The 22,989-nt window shown below is 48.5% G+C and overlaps 6 protein-coding genes and 1 non-coding gene across 7 annotated transcripts; 3 read left to right on the plus strand and 4 right to left on the minus strand.

The window, feature by feature from the left end:
* The first annotated feature begins 904 nt into the window (after positions 1 to 904).
* I303_102844 lies at positions 905 to 986 on the plus strand. The gene has a single exon. It is a non-coding gene; the product is annotated as a tRNA-Glu (tRNA).
* Positions 987 to 1,166: 180 nt separating this feature from the next.
* I303_102845 (uncharacterized protein) lies at positions 1,167 to 4,024 on the minus strand (the record flags this gene model as incomplete). The annotated part of the gene is made up of 9 exons (XM_018406189.1): positions 1,167 to 1,852; positions 1,912 to 2,331; positions 2,393 to 2,922; positions 2,987 to 3,256; positions 3,340 to 3,426; positions 3,499 to 3,637; positions 3,702 to 3,804; positions 3,865 to 3,957; positions 4,022 to 4,024. The coding sequence occupies 9 exons, from the start codon at positions 4,022 to 4,024 to the stop codon at positions 1,167 to 1,169; spliced, it is 2,331 nt and encodes a 776-aa protein (XP_018264683.1).
* Positions 4,025 to 4,932: 908 nt separating this feature from the next.
* I303_102846 (uncharacterized protein) lies at positions 4,933 to 6,684 on the plus strand (the record flags this gene model as incomplete). The annotated part of the gene is made up of 5 exons (XM_018406190.1): positions 4,933 to 4,968; positions 5,077 to 5,241; positions 5,322 to 5,395; positions 5,468 to 5,582; positions 5,704 to 6,684. 5 exons carry the CDS (start codon positions 4,933 to 4,935, stop codon positions 6,682 to 6,684), a joined length of 1,371 nt encoding a protein of 456 aa, XP_018264684.1.
* A 1,245-nt stretch (positions 6,685 to 7,929) lies between these two features.
* On the minus strand, positions 7,930 to 8,797 carry I303_102847 (uncharacterized protein; the record flags this gene model as incomplete). Its single annotated transcript, XM_018406191.1, has 5 exons — positions 7,930 to 8,086; positions 8,175 to 8,369; positions 8,447 to 8,541; positions 8,609 to 8,689; positions 8,759 to 8,797. The coding sequence occupies 5 exons, from the start codon at positions 8,795 to 8,797 to the stop codon at positions 7,930 to 7,932; spliced, it is 567 nt and encodes a 188-aa protein (XP_018264685.1).
* Positions 8,798 to 10,905: 2,108 nt separating this feature from the next.
* Positions 10,906 to 13,252, minus strand: I303_102848 (uncharacterized protein; the record flags this gene model as incomplete). Its single annotated transcript, XM_065968637.1, has 10 exons — positions 10,906 to 11,204; positions 11,318 to 11,592; positions 11,663 to 11,799; positions 11,882 to 12,000; positions 12,056 to 12,082; positions 12,139 to 12,190; positions 12,267 to 12,372; positions 12,442 to 12,638; positions 12,776 to 13,061; positions 13,179 to 13,252. The coding sequence occupies 10 exons, from the start codon at positions 13,250 to 13,252 to the stop codon at positions 10,906 to 10,908; spliced, it is 1,572 nt and encodes a 523-aa protein (XP_065824709.1).
* Positions 13,253 to 13,814: 562 nt separating this feature from the next.
* On the plus strand, positions 13,815 to 14,750 carry I303_102849 (uncharacterized protein; the record flags this gene model as incomplete). Its single annotated transcript, XM_018406194.1, has 4 exons — positions 13,815 to 13,880; positions 14,039 to 14,286; positions 14,413 to 14,648; positions 14,701 to 14,750. 4 exons carry the CDS (start codon positions 13,815 to 13,817, stop codon positions 14,748 to 14,750), a joined length of 600 nt encoding a protein of 199 aa, XP_018264688.1.
* Positions 14,751 to 15,330: 580 nt separating this feature from the next.
* Positions 15,331 to 22,340, minus strand: I303_102850 (uncharacterized protein; the record flags this gene model as incomplete). The annotated part of the gene is made up of 10 exons (XM_018406195.1): positions 15,331 to 16,333; positions 16,409 to 16,949; positions 17,015 to 17,143; positions 17,204 to 17,672; positions 17,765 to 18,096; positions 18,181 to 19,899; positions 19,958 to 20,339; positions 20,519 to 20,865; positions 20,962 to 21,322; positions 21,387 to 22,340. The coding sequence occupies 10 exons, from the start codon at positions 22,338 to 22,340 to the stop codon at positions 15,331 to 15,333; spliced, it is 6,237 nt and encodes a 2,078-aa protein (XP_018264689.1).
* Between the last annotated feature and the right edge of the window lie 649 nt (positions 22,341 to 22,989).

Below are 22,989 nucleotides of genomic sequence, written 5' to 3' on the forward strand. Positions count from 1 at the left end.
ACGTAAGTGTCAGATAACACTTCCTTCTCTTCACATTCCTCGGCGACGCGCTTTCGGCCCCAGTATAGGAAATAGCAGGCTGACCTTCCGTCCAAGCTTTTCGCTCGATCCGACGATCGACTGATTGGCGAAGATCCTGGTCGGACATGATCATACCAAGAGTTCCCTTTCTGTCATTGCGACGCCCTGCCTCCAGACCACGCAGCGCTGCCTGAGGCGACGTCGACGTCGACCATTCCAACCTTGTTCTGGTGCTTTGCGCCCTAGAGACTCGCCTGGGCTCTATTCCCGATTCTACCTACTTTTTGAAGCCACACGTTTCTCGGTCCGGCGATGTCTGGGAACGCAAGGGCATCGATGTCAAATCGTCAACGGCCATCGCGTCGATTGCCTCAGCGGGAGCAGAGGCCAATCTTTCGTTACTAACGCGATGATCGAGACTAAAAGGAGTGTGCTGCAAGATGCACTCTTGATCGCGATCTGCGTAGGCTGCTATACGCTGTAACATGACTGAACCCGAAACGAGATTTCACCTGAAACGAGAATCTTCACCATACGCTCGGTCTCCCACGTGCTGATAAGTCTCTCTATGGTGGCAATTCTCTTTACACGAGAAATCTCGTTTCCGGTACAGTCATGTTAGCAGTCAGTTCAGCCGCCCTCAGTCATTCAATAAAAGGGGGCGCATATCCGATGCTCATCGAACATGCCTTGTGTAGGATATAAGCTCAAACAAGACATGGTATGCCACCTCTTGCTGAGCCCCTTCAATGACATCAATCTTTGTCTGATACCAAAAGGCAGATTACGTCATCTCTTTGTTCTGTCAAGCTATATATATATTGCAAAATTTTGCGAAAAACAAAAATCATCGGGGGAGCCGCCTCTTCTATAAAACGTGCCATCTTCCATAGTACAGCGGTTAGTATATCCGCCTTTCATGCATTTGATCGCGGGAGATCGGGGTTCGATTCCCCGTGGGAGAACATTTTTGCGCTTCTGCATGGCTTCTCTTTTTGGCGATTAAGAACCGACTAGTCAAGAACAAACAACGAAGCAATGCGCTGGATTACATGGGTTGATGTGATTGATAGATGATGATGTGATGCGTAATACATGTCATGATTCGAGATCGTATTGTACACCGAGCAATGAAGCAGAGACCACTAATCGTACCCTCTACCGGACCTTTTCTTGCCCTCTTTCCTCTTAAAATGCTTCTTGCCATTCGATCCTCCGCCCAGATCTTTCGGATTCCCACCTATGACAGGCATACCGTCCGGGCCTAGCATTCGCTGATGCGGGAATTGCTGAGATCGAGCGAAAGATTGGCCGGTCGCAACGTCAGGAACATCCAATTTCTGATTACGTCCCTTCACGACTAGACGAGGTTGCGCTCCCGCTTCGTTGAAGTATACATTATCTAACGCCTGCATCTTCTCTCGGTTACTTCTCATCGGTGCCGAAGCTGCGTTGGCCTTGATTTGTCGTGTAGTCAATTGCCTTTCTCTGCTTTTACTTGACGATCCCCCTTCCTCTCCACCATCGAAGTCCACATCGTCCTCTCCTTCAGCCGGTTCTCGAGGGACGGGACCTGATCCAGCAGGCTTGACATACGTGTCTGCGTTCTTCGAGACATGAGATACAGGTGCACGTTTCCTTCCGTTTTCATATGCCTCTTCTAATTTCGCGAGGGTGATTTCGCGAGAGGACTTCATAAATTCGTCGGAATCTATACCGGGAGGAGGGTGGGCATATAGCAATTTCGCATTCACGTAATCCTTGAATACGACTCTTGCCGCTCTGGAGGTGTCTGGCATACCGAAAGACGATCTCGTCATACCTCGTGCGACTACCGATTGAGCGTGATCAACTTCGTTCCGGACATGCGTGACATCGAAGCAGACTTACTGGCATAGGTAGATAAAAATTCTTCCCATCCGACTTGACCCGTTCCCCCATCTTCAACTTCACGAACATCAATCCTGATACCGTACGTTCCCTCGATGATGTCCCTGGGTATCCGCCTACATATCAGATCCGCCGGCGCAGAGTACTCTCTCATTTGATCGATAGGCAGGATACCGTCGACAACCATATCCGCCTGAGTATTTGCGAACTGAGGGAACACCAGACCAGGACAGTCACAAAGCGTGACCGTGTCTGACAGCAATAAAGTCTGGAAGTGTTTCGTTTTTCCAGGTGTTGCCGAGACAGACACCTTCTTGGCTCCGAGCAAAGCGTTGATCGTGGAAGATTTCCCGACATTAGGGTATCCAACCAGTCCGACCATCAGTTTCGTAGGTTCTGGATTTTGGGGTGTAGCGAATTCTGATCGCGACAGATCGCGATGAGCTGAGAGAGCATAGAACTCATACTGATTTGGACTCACCCTTGAGATCCGGGGCAGCATTCATAAACAAGTCTTCCAGCTCCGTGACGCTCAAAACTCTTGTTCTGATACTCTCTTCTTCCCCTTCAGGCGGACTACCGTATTTGGCTGCGATCTCTCGCGCTACATCCTTCAATGGTAATTTCTCTCCCTCGGCAAGTCGTTCTTCCACTTCTCCCTCAGGCTGATCGTCTTCTTGGTCCTCGCCTTCTGTGGACCATCCTTCCTCATAATCGCCATCGAGATTGGTCTGGGCCACTTTATCGGCTAATTCGTCTTCTACATCGTCTGCGTTTTTTTCATCATCTTGCTCTTCATCATCTGATTCAAGCTCAATCTCTTCGCCAGAAACAGTGGCTTCGTGCTCTTCCTCCTCATCATCTTGCTCGTCTTCTTCCGCTTGAGATGGGTATTCTCCAGCTTGTCTTTGCCTTTGCTTCTCCGCTTGTTCTTGTAACGCGGCAGCATTTGCCGCAGAGAAGAAAGCGTAAGATATGTTATTGGCCTCAAAGTAATCCGCCCACGTTTGTCTACACCAAAGTGATGATCAGAGAATGTCCCAGAATGGAGTAGGATCAGAAAACCCCGACTCACCTTTGATCATACGTTAACAAATCAGCCTTGTTGATCAAGAGTAAACTCTTCCTCTTTCCTTTGCCCGGTACAGTGATCTCTTCATCCGTCTCATCACTCCCAATCTCCTGGACATACTCCTCCAAGTCCGCACATCGGAATCCTAAGGGGTTCCTCGCATCCACGATCTGGACAATCAGATGCGATCTTTCCAGAACCCGCCATAATTGTCGCCATAACTGTATGTTCCTCTCAAACGGAGTCATGAGTAACTCAGATTTTTCCGCCAACCTAAATAGCGAGACCGAGATCCGAATCAGCTTGCAGCTTCCCTAAGAAGTATCCTGCGCAGGATGGGTACTGTATTCACTCACTGTGCCAAAGCCCTACGCCATTCCACAAATGAATCCCTCTCTTGCTTCTCCAATTCCAATCTAGTCATCTTCCTTGTCCAAGGCGGTCTGTCGTGTAAGAGCAAGAATCACACATGAGCTATGCTGACACCTGTGTAATATAGAAGGAAGTTGACTAACCGCCTGGGTACAGTCAATTCATCCGCCAGCTCCCTCTTCTTCTTCACTACCTCTTTCTCCTGTTGAGTGGTAAGCAAGAAAGGATTCGTCTCTGGCGCTGGCATGTTTGGCGCACTTATTATGCGCAGCTTCGATCGTTCTGTACGACCGGCACCAAGGGTAAGCTCACGTTTCAGTATTCTGGCGGTGAGACTGCTGCTTACCGGTGGTGAAATCATGGTCGGCCAAAGCTGCATTAGCTAAGAAATTGTCGAGATCCCTCTCATGTGTGATCGATGCAAGTGGATTCGATTCATCAAGTGTGTACTATTGGAGTCATTACCATCGTCAGATACCGAAGAGGTGGTTGTTTGGTACTGAGCTTACCAGCTGCGACTCCTGAGGAGCAACTGCTTCCTTCGCCTTTCGATTGATCAATGCTTTACCAAGACCAGAACCCTGCGCTTTCGTTCGAGGAGGCTACAGCACATGCAGGTTTTCAGCCTACTACATAAGGAGGGACAAAATGCTCAAGAGGACTTACCATCTTGCTTCGATCTCTCTGCTATTCGGACTCTGCCCTGATGCTGGTATCGGGCACAGATAGTCTTGGTCCTTGCGAATATGTTGATGAACAATCCAAAAAGTCCACAAAGGCTGCAAATCCAAAAAAGTGGAGAAAATCGTCACCGTCAAGCGGTCACCTCCACTCAGCACCGCTGTCCATTGCAGGGTGTAGAAATGCCAAAAAAAACTAAGGTCTTACTGGGATTCGAACCCAGGTTACTTGGAACCGTCTGGCTCAAGGGGAGGAGATTTCGAACGAAGCTGTTCAAAACCAAGTGTCCTAACCACTAGACGATAAAACCTTAAAAAGCTTGAAATTTTGCAGTGATATAATCGGGACAAAAAATTGAGCCAGGTGACTGCCACGTGGGAAGCAATCGACTTAACCGAATTGGGAGATCTTATCGAACACGGCCCGATGCCTTTTGCCGGAAGATGAGCGTGGAAATGTAAATACCCGCCTGGTGAAGCGAGTCTGACCAATGAGATTGAATTACCTTATCTTTTGCGAGGAGCATTACGGCCATCAAGCCCTGATCGCATGACAAGAATGGATTTTTACTGGTCAGTTATGCTTTCGGATTGGTTCGGTCGAAGGTGTTAGTTCGGTAGAATCATGAGTTATCCTAAGATCCCAATATCTGATTGGATATCACCGGGATTTTACTCCGACTCACCCAACTTTTTTAGCCAGCATGAGTCTACAGTATACTGTATGGTCTGGTGGGTTGAACGGCTTATGAATTGTCCATCTATTTAGAGCTCGTCAAGAGATGTAACATTCAATTATTCTTCCTCTTTCTTCTTCGTCTTCTCTGAATACACAATAATCTATACCAGTCCGCACTTAAAATCACATACATAGATATAGAGAACCAAATCAGCAAAATGTCCAACTTGCCTGTCGAACCTGAATTCCAACAAGTACGTTGTTCCCTTTCCCACACCTCGGCTAAATGTCTTGTACCACGTCTGTGCGCTGGTCTCCAAATTACCAAGAGCTGACCATGGGATGTTCATCTTCCTCTTCAGGCCGTTTCGGAAATTACCCAAACCCTCGAACCTTTCCTCGTCAAGAACCCAGAGTACAGAAGAGCTCTCGAGGTTGTCCAAATCCCCGAACGAGTCATCCAATTCAGAGTCACCTGGGAGAAAGATGATGGATCCTTAGCTGTCAACAGAGGTTTCCGATGTCAAGTGAGTCCTGCGGCCCCATCCCATCTCCCGTGTGGTGTTGTAGGAACGTCTCGCTTACCACTATATTCTTATCCTTGCAGTTCAACTCTGCTCTCGGTCCTTACAAGGGTGGTCTCCGATTACACCCCACTGTCAACCTTTCCATCCTCAAGTTGTGAGTCGGCTTTAGCTTTGCGCCTTCATTGTTATATCGATTTGAAACTGATTTGAGATTCCTCACACTCAGCCTTGGTTTCGAGCAAATCTTCAAAAACGCTCTTACCGGTCTTATGATGGGTGGTGGTAAAGGTGGATCCGACTTCGACCCCAAGGGAAAATCCGATAACGAAATCCGACGATTCGTGAGTGTCGTTCCTTTTCGTAATTTTCGTTTTCGCACAATTCACCGGCTTCATGCCTATTCCTCGAGGCTGTTGATCTGATTCTGATGCTGATGCGGACAAATTTGGATTCCTCTTTTAGTGTTACGCCTTCATGCAAGAACTCTCGCGACACATTGGAGCCGATCTCGACGTTCCCGCAGGAGACATCGGTACCGGTGGTCGAGAGATCGGGTTCATGTTCGGTGCCTACAAGAAATACCGAAACGAGTTCTCCGGTATCCTCACCGGAAAGGGTGCCAACTGGGGTGGTTCCAACATCCGACCTGAAGCTACCGGTTTCGGTCTCGTCTACTACGTGACCGAGATGCTCAAGGACCTCGATAACACCGATTGGAAGGGCAAGAAGGTCCTCATCTCCGGTGCCGGAAACGTCGCCCAATACGCCGCCTTGAAAGTCTTGGAATTGGGCGGTAAAGTTTTATCGTTATCCGATTCTACTGGATCGTTGATCGCTACTACTGAAGAGGGTTTCAATGCACAAGATATCGCTACGATCGCGGATATCAAGCTTGCCAGACAATCGCTCACCACCTTCGTCGAGCAGGCCGGCACGGATCAACGATTCAAATGGTACCTCGGCGAAAGACCTTGGGCCCTCGTCGAAAAGGCCGATGTCGCCCTTCCCTCGGCCTCGCAGAACGAGCTTAACGGAGAAGAGGCCAAGGCGCTCATCAAGGCCGGTGTGCGATACGTAGCTGAGGGATCCAACATGGGATGTACCCTCGACGCTATCGAGATCTTCGAAGCTACCAGAAAGGCCGTCAAGAGCAAAGCCAACACTGAAGGAGTCGTGTTTTACGCACCAGGAAAAGCCGCCAACGCCGGTGGTGTGGCTGTATCGGGATTAGAGATGGCTCAGAACTCGCAGAGACTCAAGTGGACCCACGAGGAAGTCGATGCCAAGCTCAAGGAGATCATGGTCACCTGTTACAAGACATGTTGGGATACCGGAAAGGAATTCTCTGAAGGTTCAATCCTCCCCTCCTTGGTGGCTGGTGCCAACATCGCCGGTTTCATCAAGGTCGCCAACGCCATGAGAGACCAAGGTGATTGGTGGTAAATCGTTCGGTCACCTGTACTGCGTGTAGGCGGCACGGTAGGAGCCGAGGCCTAGTCAAGCCGGGCAAATTGCGCGACATCAGGTGGAATGGAAGAAACGAAGAAGTAATTGTCTATACCCCAAACCAAAAGATCAAGGTCGATCTCGAAGACGTACGATCAATCTAGAGCAAATAGGAACAGGAATTTCACCGGATCTTACCCTATTATATAGCATAGATAATAGATAAACGCTCGCCCATCTCCAATGGCATGTATGTATGAAATGTAAAATTCCACTTCGTCTGAAAGCATTCCCATCTATGAGCAAATACTTCCATCTATTATTTGGTTTCCCAAAATTCGTTGTGAACCTGATGGACCGAGAAAGCTGTCTGAGATTGACACTGAGAAAGGCATTTAAACATTTACACATTTTCGTATTTGCATGCTATTCATATATAACCCTAGAATTACGTTTGTTTCGATATCGTTCAAGTAGAGACACGTTGTTCACCATAGCTCAAGTAAGAGTCAGTGAGAAAGAAAGACAGAAAGGAAGAGAGGAAGAAGGAATTCGAAGAAGGCATATGGGAGGGAAGAGGTACAGTACGAGGGAAGTTGGCTAGTGGTGTAGAGGAAAGCGTTATAGTTAAGAAGCGCAATAGCGCACAAGCGCACTACCGGATGGATGTATGATAAGAAAGATAGAGATTTTCTGTTTGCCCGACCCAGATGAACACCCAAAACGGATAACGGGAAAGGAAGAGTGATTGGTTGATGTTGCAAATGCTATATTCATACATGTTCATGAATTCGTTCTTGTTCTTCCAAACCAATCGAGCTTGATTCTGATCCTGGAAAAATCTTCAGAAATGCTGGTTATATCGTTCTTCGTTGTTCGCTTTTCTCGCTCTGCATCGATATTCGCGGGACGATGATTTGGAAGGGAGGTTAAGGTGGTTAGGAGTCGCAGAGGTTTTTCTGTATGTTGTTGGGATTGAGAGATATGCGACTGGAATCGCGACTTCGGACATCGGGGAGGTAGGTGTTCTCAAGATTGGGCTCGTATTCGTATTGTTCGTGCTTTGACGGAAGTTGAAGTTGAATTTGATTCGTTTGATTTTGACTACGTATTCGCGACGCAGCGAGTCAGTGAATAGCCTCTGATCCGCCGTTGATCATCAGACCTCGATATCGCTTTTATCCTTTCTGATGCTCATCTTCTCCTCCGTAACCTTTCGTTTCCTTGATAAGCATCGCGCTCTCATAATTCAGCTTCCTCATCCAGCCTCTTGGCCAGGCTACTAGCTTTGACAGGGGAAGATCCGTATCCGCCTGGATTTGGGTGGTGGATCGGGTATGAAGATGGGTTAGAGTTTTCTCGAATAGTTCCAGGTGGAGAGATTCGGGGGTGATTGCCACTACGACCGATTGAAAACAATCATCAGCCTCAGCATCAGCACACCCATTCGCATCGGTTCAATTTTATGCTGTGAAAGCCGCACATACCTTTCACTGCCCCTTCGTTGATGATGGCCTGGCATCTCGATGGCTTCGCTAGTGGCTGCAGGGCTGATTCCGACCCCTACACCTGGCGCGTGAGGTTTCTCGGATGTAGGGGAGTGGGGTTCGTGGGAATTACCGGTAGGTGATGAGGAGAGTATGCCTTGCGGCTGACCAGTAGGTGGGGATGCGTGTGGGACGCTGAAGAGACACTCGGTTGTCAACTTGAGTGAGTGACGATAATAGACAGACGGATCAAGACAATGAAGCTGACTCACGCTTCCGGGGTTGGGTGGGCTGTACCAGGTGCTTGAGCGGTTGGCACACCAGCTTTCGACATCATGTAATCTCCGGAATCAAAGTATTTTCGTTCCTACGATGAAGGTGGTATCCTTCAGCATCATTCGCTACACGCAGGCAAGAATTGATCCACAACTTACCTTTTGCATCTTGGTGAAAAGGTTCTTTCCTGGGACTTTACCGTACATCTTAAAGGCCTTCTGGTCTTGCTCGCTCATGGACTAGCAGATATCGAAACGTAAGCTCAGATCATCGGCTGACGGCTCACAACTGTGAGCAATCGGACTCACCGAGATATCGACCTTGTTCTGAGTAATTGCGAGCACCATACCAAGGAGCGTCAGCGTCGTTATCCTCAAAAGCACAGCGTTCGGTAGAGATAGACGAGGGACAAGGTGACAAATCAAAACAAGGAACGGGGTTTATGAGAGATCCAGGTGGTATCGCGGCCAGTCATTTATGGGGGTTCGCATTGTTCCTCGTCATCTAGGTTCCCATACTCCCCTTTCGAGGATGATGTTGACCCCTGACGATATATGACGAAGGACAGGCTCAATCAAGTTGAGAGGACAAAGGAAGTGCGTCAAACGACGTAATAGCCATAGTGGAAGTGGAGCGGCATACAAGAAGATGGGCCTTCCGATCCCTCATATCCAACTATTCGTTTCCTCTCGTTTGGTCGGTCAAAAGACAAGAAGACATAGGCACGAGGCCTTCCATCCGCCTCCGTTTCTCACGGTCCCGCGTCTCAGCCGGCGTGAAGTGGAACGAAGCGAGATAGGGAGTTGGACCGAAGAAGAAGGAGAAGAAGATGCAGAGGGACTTCAAGCCAGGAAACACTCACCATCTTGTGCGGGTTCATCTTGCCCTACGCAATTCAATATTTCTTGTCCTTTGACTCGAAGTGACCGTTCTTTCTATATGTGCGAGTTGATAATCAGGATCCAAGTGTGTATACGGCGTACAAGCAACGTGCTTCCGTGCTATCCGATGCCTCGAGTCCAATTGACGTCGTATATTACGCTGGCCGAGTCGTTGGGGCGTCGAAGAAGCTAGAAGATTGCGTATGTACGAGTTGATCCGTTATACAATCGACGAAGGATGTCGTTTGCCTGGTCCTCTTGCGAGTGAGAGTAATAGTGTGCGGGAGAGGAAGAGGGGTAAGTAAGGGGGTTGGTGAGTGGAAAGAATTGATCGCTATCGCTGGATGCTTGAGTCGACGGTATTGTCGTTAGCAGGTCCGGAATGATATTTGTGGAGTAGGAGGTGTTGAAGATTGGTAAGAGGTCAATGCGGTGTGTATTGATTGACTGACTGATCAGTGGGTGGTGTATTGAGCTAAAAGGAAGGTGAGGTGAATGAATCACTGAGGACAGAGAGAGACTACTGCTGGGTAAGATGACGCTAACCGCGATGCTTAAATGGGTTATCGAGATAAAGAAGAACAAGGAACCTAATTGTGCTTTTTGTGATGCGCAGCAAATCATTTATCCAGGAACAGAACAGCAGGGTATGCAGAAGAAAAAAAGATCTAATCAATTTCAAATAAACCTAATTTGCCACCGACGGATGAGCGGTGAAAGATAAAACCCTTGACTACGACTACGAACGGAACAGCATGATAGAATGAGCATGATACACGCAGTGCATGCGCATACGCATACGCAGGAATTGATACATGAAGCATGAAGCGATGCGCCGAGAATGGATGAAAGATGCGAAGAGGGTGCAAGGTCGTGTTCACGACAAAGTCGCTGCATAGAACCAATCGAATGGTGCGGTAAGGCAAGGTAAATGCGAAATACGGAACGGAACTATCATTCATTAAGCTATTACCCAGATAGGTATAGATCAAAAGTCGACTGTACTCGTACCCTGCATAAAGTGTAGATCCACTAATTCGTGTGGCATCACTTGATCTGGTGACTTACCTACCATGGCAGTACTTATGTAACTGTATCCCCAATGGAAAATGCAAAGACCAATAGACCAATGGACTACTATCAGCTCCATGGTACTCTGCCGCTGCGGATCATGGACTCAGCTAACCAACAGTCTCGTCACATCTGTCAGCTGATCGAGTCGAGAAGAATATACACTATTGAACTCTGCGACTAGCGGACGCGGATATGGCCGTAGAGTCAGGCAGCTGTCTTGTGATCAATTAAAACTCCTTCTCCCTTCCGCTGAATCCGAAGGATATAAACCGGCGATTGGCCTGATGCATTGTGAGGTTTAACGTAGACGTCTGTACGTCTGTACATGACATGAACATACATGAACAACTTGATACACAACTATACAACTGACTACTTGATACTCATGATAAAATCTCGGAGTCGGATCAAGCTACTCCGAACATTCGGTTCATTCTTGCGTCCACGTTCGCGCTTCCTTCCTCCTTTACGTTGCAATTTGTCCTACAGCAAAGTGATATCTAAATATCAAGGAGCTTCAAAAGATCTCTCTCACTAGTCGTATCCTCCTCAAGCTGTGTGCCCAATTCCTGGATCCTCCTTCTCATCTCGATCCCTCTGATATCCGTCAAGAGGTTCTGGAAAACTTCTACAAACTCTTTGTAGATCGCCTGGCGATCACCAACAACCAACCAGCCCGTATAAGTCCTCTTACCGATGTTGGACCCGTTTCGAACTTGGAGGAACTCGTAGCCCACTTTGAGCTTTCGAGTGAATTGATTCGAGATCCATACTTGATCCGCTTCGCACGGCCAGAACACTGTTCGATATCCCAATATCCGAATCACAGTCAAAATGTCGCTGATCAGCATCCCTTCTCTGTTCCCATCATACTTTACTGTTGACTGTGAGGAAAGGAGTCGAACAGCTTACACATTGGTACCCTCATCTTGATAGCCTCCATCACACTGTTACTCCCTCCATGAGTCAGAAACCACCCAGTCGCCTCGTGAGCAAGTACGCTAAGCTGAGGTGCCCAGTCAACCATGATACCGGTCGAAGTCTTATCGACTTTTGCCTTGATTTCGGGATACTTAACGTCGGAGATCAGACCTTTGACCAGGACGAATCGTATATCCAGCAAAATGAGCACGTCGAGGAGGACCGTCAGTTGATCTGGGGAAGCAGGACAGAAAAGCGTTCCGAAACTGTGATTGAAACCCATCTTAGTGGTCCGTGAGATCCTGTTACCACTTCAGACTCGGGTCCTGCGCTTACCTGATGTACACAACGCTGTTGCGCCCCTTTTCTTCCAAGGCTGTATCCAAGAAGTCTTTCAATACCCCTGTAGGCAGAGACGTTGCATCCTCAACAAGTGGCGAGTATTGAGGTCCGATCTGGAGTACATTTTTTCCCTGAAACGACGAGATGATCTCAGCGCACAGTGTGCGGTACCATTTCAACCTGCTAGACTGAGTAAGCCACATGAATACTCACGCTGTTTACCATTCGCTCGTTGTACTCTCGACCCAAGAAAGCCGGCCATATGGTAACGTAAGCTGCGACTACCGGTAATAAGGGCAAGAAGTATTGAACGTATGGGTGGAATACATCGCCTGCATTGCAAGATCAATGGTTAGCCACCCTGCCAGTATTCGATGGGTGATTCACGTTGATTAGGTTGAGCCTCGTAGACGTCTGTCACTTTCTATGAGCAAAGGACTTCCGTCGCCAATGTCTACGACCACACTCACGGATAGGAGCGCAGTCAGGCAAGTTTACGACGTCTGCGTTCGATCCGAGCCACTGCGAATTGAAGATGACAGGTATCAGTCTGGCCCCAACCAGAGAGCATCATCAAGGAGGTGACGAGGGAACATACCTTCTCGTAGGCATGTTCACGCTCTTCGGGAGGAGAATCCATGATCTTGGAACATCGACTGGGATAGCTTTGGACTCTCCCTTCCTCCAGCGTCTCAAGGGTGTACCTAAATCAAGTCTATGGTCAATTCACACCATTCCGACTCATTCGAAGGGGTTGACGATGAATGACACACCAAGCGGAATGAGTTGACCCGGTAGCACCAATCATGACGACCTTCACCTTCTGCTTGTCATCCGGTAGGAGATTATTGAAATAATCGACAACAGGATATGTACGTGGGCATAAAGACGAGTCGATAATTGCGACTGTTGGAGGAGCGGAGAAAGGGTAGATGGGTTTGCCGGTAGAGTGATCTTCGATGACTTCGCCCTTTGTGATGACACATGTTTTGAAGACTGTTCAGCTTACGAGTCTTTGAAATGAAGATCGCGGGAACGGGATATGAAAATAAGAGGTGATGCGAGGTCAAGCCAGTACACAACATGCAAGGATCACGATCGACTCACAGTGAGTAGTTGAGCGTAGATAGGCTTGAAATACTCAGGTAGTTTCACAGCGTTCTCAACCATCTGTCCAGCATTCATATATGGATCTTCTTTGGCTTTCTCCTCGAATTGTCTCGGACCATATTCCACGATTTTGAACCGTTCATTTCCCAGCAACTTGTGTTTGGCGAATTCCTTTGAGGCTGGAACAGCGTGCAAAGCGGGTACAAGGAACGTGACGAGCAAGTTGGGATCGCGAGATAAGAGGTTGGCTGCTAAGGCTATATTTGGTCGAAGGTGGCCCCATCTATAAGGACGTCATCAGCAGTCTCGGCCGTTCGTGCGACGGTAGTTCAGACATACGAGATATAGACCCAAGTCAGGCGTGTTGGAGGGAGTTAAGGGGGATTAAGATTTAACTTACAATGGCATAGGGGCGAATAAGAAATGTTTTGGTGATTTCGCATCAACACCATCAGGCTTGGTGATGATCGTCATTGTCCTTGGCAGAGCGTATAGATGTATACTTGAGGTTGAGACTTTCAGTGATCAGTAATGGCTGGTTCTCAGATAGCACAGACGGTGATGATAATTTGGAGATAGGTCAGTACAATGTTGAATGAGTAATCTGACATTGAATGCGTTGGATGTTTGACATTCAATGATAGTCATTCTCGTCAGCGTCACAAACAGGTCATACCGGCCATGTCATTTCATCTGAACTGACCAGGCACCAGATGCAGCTGTAGCCATTTACCCATGTGGGGTGAGTCAACCAAAGGATGGGATGTTTGTGGTCGTGCATGTGCGTGTGCGTGTGTGTATCAGGTTGAGTGATACCACCAGAACACGCTTTTACCTTCGAAATCCGTAGACCTCCCTCCCTCTTGTATTCTTGTATTGAGCCACAGAGAATATTACGTAATTGTAATCCTCACAAGCGTAGTCATGAATTGTCCTATACCTCTTCGCTTTCAATCAACTTCAGAGATCCTTGAGCATCTCTCTCAAGTCATATCCAAGACATTCCAAGAGTCAAGCCAAAGTCGAGTACAGCAGAATGTGGAGATCCGGACCCAGACAACTTAACAACTCGGATCGAGCCAGTCCCAATACGCGATGTCAAGTGAGTCCGAGATCAACAATTCCATTCAACCTACTTCCTCCTTTTTCGTTTTGATTGTTGTCCACCAAATTCAGACCTATCAAAATACAGAATAAGACCAACAAAAATCAGAATTCACTCGGTCAATGGCACTGCTAACGACCCGCTTGATCCTATAGAAATGTTTGAAATTGGGACACCACACATACCAATGTTCCAACCCACGCCCATACGTTGCTCGACCCTCGCGGACCCAGCAGCTTACATCAGGTAAGATCGGTCGAGAGAAGCCGTCTATAGAGGTGCCGGACGAGTTCAAGTCGTCCAGTAAAGTCGGGCTGGCAGATAAGATCCTCAAGGCGAAAGAGGAGGAAAGGCGAAAGGAGGAGTTGAAGAAGAAGGGCGGGAAGACCAATAAACAGAGGAGGTATGTCGTCTTGTCTTGCAGTATCAAAAATTATAATAAAGATACGCCTTACAATCTACTATTTGAGCTGTATCGGTGTTTCCAGCTCCTCTCGAGTACACGCTGATTCTCAATATGATCTGACAGGTCTAGCTCCTCTTCATCTTCATCAAGCGACTCAGACTCAATATCAGATTCAGAATCAGATTCAGATTCGGATTCGGATTCGCGGTCAGATTCAGACTCCGCCTCATCCAGATCCGACTCTCGTTCGCCACCACCTCCCCGACGCAGAAAACGCAGATCCCCTTCGACATCTTCATCAAGATCACGTTCTCGCTCTGATTCACCGGATCCCCGCCGATCAGCTTCCCCGCCCCCGCGTACGCGTCGTAGGGGTTATTCATCTGACGAAGCTGAGCCTAGGAGAACTAGGAGAAGATCACCCAGTCCATCGAGATCAAGAAGTAGAAGTAGAAGTTTAAGTAGAAGTGGGTCAAGAAGTCCACGAAGGAGGGATTAAATTGGATTTCGATTAGATCTAGATTTAGTTCGGTCGAGAGTCGAGGAGTCCATCGGCTACTGGCCTCAAGTGGACAGTAGTGGAAGATTTAGTGCATGGTGTAGTGATGATCACGGATGACAGATGACGAGTGACGAGTGATGAGCAAGAATGACGAGGATGAAGATAAGATGAAGATAGACGAGGCGAAATCGACCAAAGATGTTTCATCGACGGGGATACGCACCGTACATCGCCCAAGCGTAAGGGCGGTAGGAAAAGCGAAGCAAGAGCTCGTCGTTGTGTTATCTCGTCGATCAGTACCAATAATGTCCTGTAATGATGGACAATCAAAAAACGTATCTCATCACTATGTGAGAGCCTGCTCTAGGTAACCTCTTCCTTATATGTTAACGTTGAAAACATGGCATAAGTGTACAAGCATGCATATTATTGTCCGATTATCGAATATTTCACAATCGTTCGTATGCCTAAATACTCATTACAGATGGAACATACCATACAACAATGAATCATTAACATTAACATCTATTTCACATGAATTATAGTTCCTGTAAAGCTTCCCTAATTTCCATTTCTGTAGTATTGGTGTTACTTCTCTGTCTCATCTTATCCTCCTTCACCTTTTCTTTGCTTAAGGCAACGCTCTTCTTATTCAAGGATGGGGATATCAACCCTTCTTCATCTTGATACTCCTGTTCCTGCTCCAATTCCAACGATAGATCCGGTTTCCCCTCTCCTTCTCTTATCGGACTTTCCACCCTCTCCCCATCAGCATCAGCATCAGTCAAAATCATCTTTTCTTCTGGCGAGTGTCCTTCCACCTCCACGTTCACGTGGTTCTGCGATTGCGACGGCGACAGCGAGGGAGATAGAGAAGGAGTTTGAGGTCGAGATGAAGAAGGTTCTTGGCCAGGTAAAGGAGGAATCATCTCTTGGTAAAACTCCATCAATTTCTTCTGATCACCCACAAATTCCTCTAATTCCCTGCTTAACGCTCGGACCTCTTCCAATCGATTATTCCCATATTCACCATTCAAACTCGAGCTATTTCCAGTTCGTCTCGTAGCTGATGTCGAAGAGATGATTAGACGATTATCAGACCACAAGAATCCTTTGGCATCTGACAAACACTGGATAAGGGCCAACCCGGATTTATGGACGAATTGCGAATAATCGAATTTCGTCTTTCGATAACTGTATTCCACATCGATATTTTCAGGGTATCGATTGGATGCTTCGACATCAAGGACAAATCCGAATTTCTTCGTCAGAATACAGTATTCGAAATAATTTTCTACTTGGCCCGTACCGTGCCCTATGGCGAGTAACCGCTCGTGTAGATCGGGTATGACTGGAGGGGCCACGGAAAGAGGTATAGGGATAGCTGTTCGATAAGCGCATTTTAATGGCATGTCAATCAATTGCTCGACTGGGGTCTCGACGAATCGAAGACCGTATCGCTCTGCTTGCGCGGCGAGCTTCTGTCGGAGTTCTTCAAGAAGGGCAGCCGTCACTCCTAGCCAATTCAACTCAAAATGGAAGCTATATCGCGGCGCTGGTCAGTCAGACTCTTTTCTCAACCCAGACCTGTGAGAGCGAGAATGAGCCAACACTCACGCATTCCTTGCATTATGCACCACATCAGCGTGCAGTATAGCCACTTCGGCTCTGTCGCTCTTCCTATTCGGGTCCAGATCCAGCACTCTAGTCTGAGACATCTTGACTTTCCTCTTTCGCACTCTGCCAGTAGATGTGATTGTTGGCGATTTGACTTGAGGATCCGCATACATCTTAGCCAATAACGCTTGCGCACCTGGAGGAGTCGTGGCGGGTAATGTCGCCTGGACAGTTGCTGGATTGGGTATCGTCGAGCTTGACCCGTTAGAGAGAACGGTATTGGTAGATGAAGAAGCAGTCATCGTGCCTCCTGCCAGGGCAGCGGCAGCGGCAGCAGCACCAGTACCAGTGGTCTGATCTGAACCCTCGTCTTTGCTGAGATCTTTCGGAGGAGCCGCAGAGGCTGAAGTCACCCTTGAAGTGGTAGTCCCGAACCATGATTTGTTCTTTGATGACGATTTTGACATGGAATTGTACGGTTCTCGAAGTCTGTAATATAGATGCCAGTAGTCGAGGAATCCATGAGAATTCGTCACGTGCTCTATATCGGTCGCACAGATCGTGATCAGTCTTTCTTGACCCACAATCCGTGCGTGGCGCACTCACCAATGAGCCCCTTTTCCAATAGCGATTCCGCCCATTCCGCAGCCTTCTCCCGACTTGCCACATCCTCGAAGGAGTTTTGCAGCCATTCGCAGAATTGTGCTCCCGTGAAAGACTGAACATGTTGTCGCGCTGAGAATGGGTCCCTCCGTCAGTCATCGCTGGTGATTACGGACTTGAACGATCACTTACCTTCCCACCATCGAGTACGGATTATCAACCCATTTCCAGGCTGACACATCAGCTCAGCTACATTCGCCAACGTCATCCCCTCTAGCCGCTTATGCTCGGGACCTGTGTTTGTCGGCTTTTCCTTATTACTAATCTGTCTCTCGAGATCCATCATGAGCTCGTCATCCAGGACACACGTGGATGGATCGAACGTAGTAGTAACGATACGCAGTGGTGATTGGGGAGTACTGTCTGGCGATCTCAGGAGATACCTGTTCAGGGTTTCGATCACTTTCTGTGCGCCCAACCAGAGTAGGTCGGTCTGGTTCAGATGCTCGTTCTGAGGTATCAAGCCAGGGAAGGAGATGACTTCTTTGCCCGATGGTATCAAGATGAATCGTGTTCGCCAATATCGTAAGGGATCGAGCGTTCTTCGTTCCCCGTTGATCAAATGATCTAGGTGATTATAGTTGATCTTGGTGTTCACATCCTGATTTCACAGAGCAGGTCAAGCAGAGACAATCAGCCATCACAAACAATTCAGCATTGCGGACAAAGCGCAGTAGAAATACGATGACTCACAGGATAGTTGAATACGGCTTCCGCAGGTTGATATGCCTTCATGCCTACCGGCCAGACCAGACATCTATACTTGACTGGATCTGTCGAATGAGACACCTTTCTGGTCATCCAGTGAACGATTATCTCCGGTCGAGTAGGATGAAATAGCAATCGATGAATGTGATTCGCCCAGGACATCCATATCGCTCCTCTGCCATTCTTCAAGACTTCCGAAGCGCCACCCGACACAAGCTCCACGCCAATGTCCGAATCTTTTTCAAGGTGGATAGGCATTGGTCGGACTACGCCTGGCTCGTTCAGATCATGAGGCAAGACTATGACTTGGAAGTTCTCTTTGTCCAACACGCCACATGTCAGCCGCCACCAACCTGCCTTACTGATATAGATCTGCGACCGGGAACGGGTTGTTGACTCACGAGATAACCTTTGCGATACCATTTCTCTCATCATGGCTAGCGGCAAGTTCTCCTGAGCCGAATCGCTCCTGATAAGAAAGGCGCCATCCTCGAGGTAACATTGTACAGTGTATGTTCCCGTATTGTAGAGCTCGTCGCTTTGCTTCTGGGTAGGCAAGAAGTCCGTTGTCAGGGGCAAACAAGCTGGCGCAAGGAGTGAAGGCCATTGTACAATGTGTTGCTGAGCTTGTTTAGGCAGGACAAATCTCCACCTTCTGCCTCCGGCATCGCGTATCCTATCGACGGTTTCTGCTGATGGTTTACATGGGTTCACTGTGAAGTGCCTTGAAGATTGGACCAAGGCATTATTTCTGTTTCGCCAAGACAGATCTTCGTGGGATTTGCTAATTCCGCCTCCAGACTGTCCCGTTACGCCTGTAATGCCCTTTGAGTTTCTCAATGAGCGAGAAATAGGATCTTCTTCAACTGTTTGCGATCTGCGTAAGCGTGATGTCGTTCCGGAAATAGGTACAGGTTGAGTGATCGGGGTCGGCATACTGGGATTTTGAGGTCTATCTTTTGATGGGGAAGGGGTACTGGGCGTGATCATGGTATCAGGATTCGGCATTTTAGGTTTGGGCGGCACGCTACCCTTGTTTGTGCCGGATCTCGTTCTAGAATGGGATGGTCTCGTTGATGACTTGGACCTTTCTTTCGAGAACGTAGAAGGCGCAGCCGGCGAGCTCGGCCTGTTACCCGTCACAGAGGATACGTCGGTCCGTGCTATAGTCTCCATGGCTGGTGCTGCGTAACTTGGCTGAGATCGCGCAGATGTAAGACCACCGAACAGCCACGTCGCTCCCAGCCGACTTGCGAAGGAGCTTTTACTGCTTTTGTTGTTCAGCTTCTTGGCGGGAGTCAGTCTAGGTGTGGATGCCCCAGAATCCACCTGGCTAGTCGATTTGAGGGATTCCCGTGAGGGCGAGGTGTCACGGGCTGGTGGCAGCGGAGATTTGCTGCGAATTTCGTGCGAGGTGTCGTTGGCAGGTGGAGGTAACGGTGATGCTGATCTTGTGGTTGCTGCTGGCGATGTACCTTTAGTCGCATTGAGCAGGGGCGATGCAATGTTGACGGGAGGAGTGGGCGGACCTTGAGCAGCGTTCTGCCTTGAGAGCGAATCAGACCGTAGACCTCTACCAAGACTGAGCGTTGAGGGTGCAGGAGACGCGCTTCGAAATTCCGTGCGTTTTTTGCCAAGCGCATGCGAATCCTCCGACTCGATCATTGCTTTGATCGGTGACAATTTTGATCCACCACCGAAACCTCCGATAGATTTGGGTCGAGTCGTAGAAGACATCGATCTGGTCCGCTCTTTCTCATGCTTTTCCTTTTCAGCTAAGAGTCTGGCAGACTGATAGCTCGCCGGAAAACTCGCGGGAGTTGAGTCGAGTTGAGGGGAATTGATTTTGCTTATCGCCTGTTCAGGTTGGCCAGTACCGCCGAAGATGGACTGGTCGAAATCGTCTCTGATGGTCTTCCGATCATCCATTGACAGCGGCCGGCGAGGCATCGGCATATCGTCTATGTCAAGATAAGGTACTATGACTGTAGTGAGGTTATGATCAAGTATACCAAGCATCTGGATCTCGTACATCTTGCACCGGGGTATGAAGCGATCAGGGCGAAATGGTTTGTCGTGCGTTACAGCGTAGAAAGATGCGCTCACCCAGGAAGGCAGGGCTGCGATGCAAATTAGCAGGGAATATTTGGATCCAGGCAACTGACAACTTATACTCACAGTAACAATCAGCTAATTCCGTGTTCTTGATGTGCGACATATGAGCATCGAAATATAACAAGTCCGGCGTTATAGCTTTCTGACGAGCATTGAGCGCAGTCTCGTCATTGCCTGGCCCCCGAGGCCGCTGAGAAACATAGCTGAAAAGGGGCACGCTGTGAAGAGGCATCTTGGTCAAGCACACGAAGTCCACACTCATGCCGTGGTCGACCATCCGTTCTGTCGTCAGACGAAGTAAGTTTTTGTCGACAGCGAAATGACCGGTTCCAGGCGTCACAATGGTGATCGACAAGCCCGTACGGGACAGGTCTCGATCTACATGGTGTTCATCGAATGGATTAAGGGCGAGGTTGATTGCTTCCAGTGCGTTCCCCTCGTATGCCTGTGTTCCGTCATGATTAGTACAGACGCCTCGGTCCAGCCCAGATGAGTCACGTCAGGGATCGAGACGAAGAGAAAAGGGGAGAGAATGGGAGTCAGGAGGCAGGGGCCACGGAGGAGTAGCAATGCAGCAGAGACAGGTAATGCAGACAGGAGGAAAGACACGGGAGAAAGACCCACGAAACTCCATCTCCCCACCACTTTGATCTCGTCGCCCTTGTAATCCTTACCACCCATCAATCGGAAATGGTAATCCAGCATTAATTCCCGTTCTGTCCTCTCTAGCTGCCGCTTGATCTCAGGTAACGCTTGCGTCCAGTCGCTCCGCCTCTCTAAATCCACAGCAACTTTGAAAAAATCTTTGCAGGCCCTACCGGAATAATCCTTGGTGAGCGATCCCGTCATACCATGTTTCGTGAGGTATTCCACATCTTCTTCGTCGTAGTATATCCGAGCAAAGAATATTATCGTGACTACATGTGACGTTCCTTTCTCAGCCCATCTGGCAAACAGGTCAGGCAAGTATCCTACACGATATTCATGTTAGTGAGCCAACCGTCCGCGAAGATCCCGCTTGCCACTGTACACAGCATTTTGGGGTGGGGTTGGGGGGGGGGACTTACCGTGGACAACTTTCTCGATATACCGCTCCCCATCTTCATCGAATTCCCAGGTCTCCTCACACAGCTGTATAAAGAGGTACACCTGTGCGCTCTTGCTTCTGAATATAGTCTTCGTCTTGGCGGTAGCGATACCGCTGGAATACCTTTTGTCCCTCTCTTTACCCGTCTTAGCATCCTTCTCACTCCGTATGATGAAGTTAACTTCCGCTCTAACCGCTCCGCCAGCTAAAGATACCTTCTCCCCCACGTGCAAAGTCATTCCTTCCAATGACATACCTAATCGCCACATATCTGCCCTTCCGAGATATTGCGAGAAGTAAAACTCCACGTAGTCTGTGTGTGCAGATTCTTGATCCGTTACCTAAACGCAAGACAGTAAATTATTAGCTCAATTTGTAACAAACAGGCAGTGTTGCCAAGCTCACCCTTCTCACTTCCACTTCTAAGCGCTGTTGGAAGCCGAAAGCAGTAGCTACCGAGTCTGGAACCTGTATCTGATGCGCACTTGCCGAAGGCATGTCATCCCCTAGTCTAAAAACATAGCCATTTCTGCCCTTACCCATCTTGACCCCGTTCATGGCTGGGCTGACAGAATCTTTCTTCTTCTTGTAAGCTTCACCTTCCGGACCTAGTATGCGAGAGGGTTGAGCGGGTTGTCTGCGGTGTATCTGACGAATCTCTAGGTAGTCTCCCGGTTTTGCATCCCAGGGCAAAGCAGCGTAATTGATCAGTACTTGGGAAGAAGGACCGCTAGCGACTTTCGAGGTCGACGGCAGGGGTGAGGGATGAGCCGGGCCATTGTTCGTACTTATGGCGGGTTTATACGTGTATAGCAGTAATGCTACGCTGTCCTTGTCCACCAACGAAAGATCTAAGACTCCTCCGTCCATATTTGCTCTTGTGGGTACAGCTGGGGCAGAAGGCATGTGACTGATGACAGCCTGAGGTGGATCGGGCCATGATGATATCCTGTTATGACCCTTGACATTTCCATTTCCATTACCGTTACCGTTGGCAGTAGCGTTGGTATTCGCATTTCCATTGGCATTGGCGACTAATTTAGGTCGTCTGGCGGAACTACTACTCCCGCTCGTGCCCAATTGATCAGCTAACGCTTGGCTCGCTGCACTCGGTCCAGGAAAGGGATTAGTCGTTATCCGGAAAGACGACGCTGAGATATCGATTGAAGGTGGTCCAGGGTGAGTACTTCCAGCCGGGACTGATCCCGTACCGACTATCGTAGAGGACCGCGCTCGGACGTTGACCGGTCGCGGAGATGATGCTCGACCTAGATTGGTGAAATCAGCCAAGGATAACGATTGATTCATCATCAACGACATCAGCGCAATAATCATAGATGATCCTAACATACCAGGCATGATCGAAGCATTAGTTCTCAGCTACAGAAGCACTAAAATCTGGTTTGGGAGGGTTTTAAAATTGTGATCGTACTCCTTTCCGTGATCTTGCGTCAGACGAGCGGTTCCTTTTTGAACCTTGTGATTTTGATTGCTTGGCTGCGACCCTTGATTTTCAGACCATCTTGTGGCTTATTGTGATCTTATGTGTGTGAACCATCTGCGAAATTGAATGATATGAAAAGCATCGGACAGGAAGCTCTCATAAAGCTGCATGAGGAATGTTGGTCTGCGGATGACTTCCGAGATAGCGCGTTATAGCTTGACGCCGAAGATATATATCGCTCATGTCGCCTCCACGTGGCTGCTTGTCTCTCAAACTGTTAACAGTAAATAGATTGATCGGCGAGCACCGCCTTTAGTGCCAAGTCACAGCAAGGAGGGGGGACACAGGCCGAGCCGGTCCTACGTCCTTATGCATGGGTATCTCTCTATTCACTATATAATGGGCATACTGCGAAAAGCCAGTGTTAATTCAGCATCACATCTTTCTGTCTCGCTGTCAGGTCACAGGCGTCATCGATCGTTGCAACAATTGCCCAGTGAAGCGGCTCAGCAATCACCGCGCCAGATACCGAGGATGGAGTAACTAACCAATTGCTCCAATCCC

This window comes from Kwoniella dejecticola, chromosome 3 (assembly GCF_000512565.2).
Source record: "Kwoniella dejecticola CBS 10117 chromosome 3, complete sequence".
Lineage (NCBI taxonomy): Eukaryota > Fungi > Basidiomycota > Tremellomycetes > Tremellales > Cryptococcaceae > Kwoniella > Kwoniella dejecticola.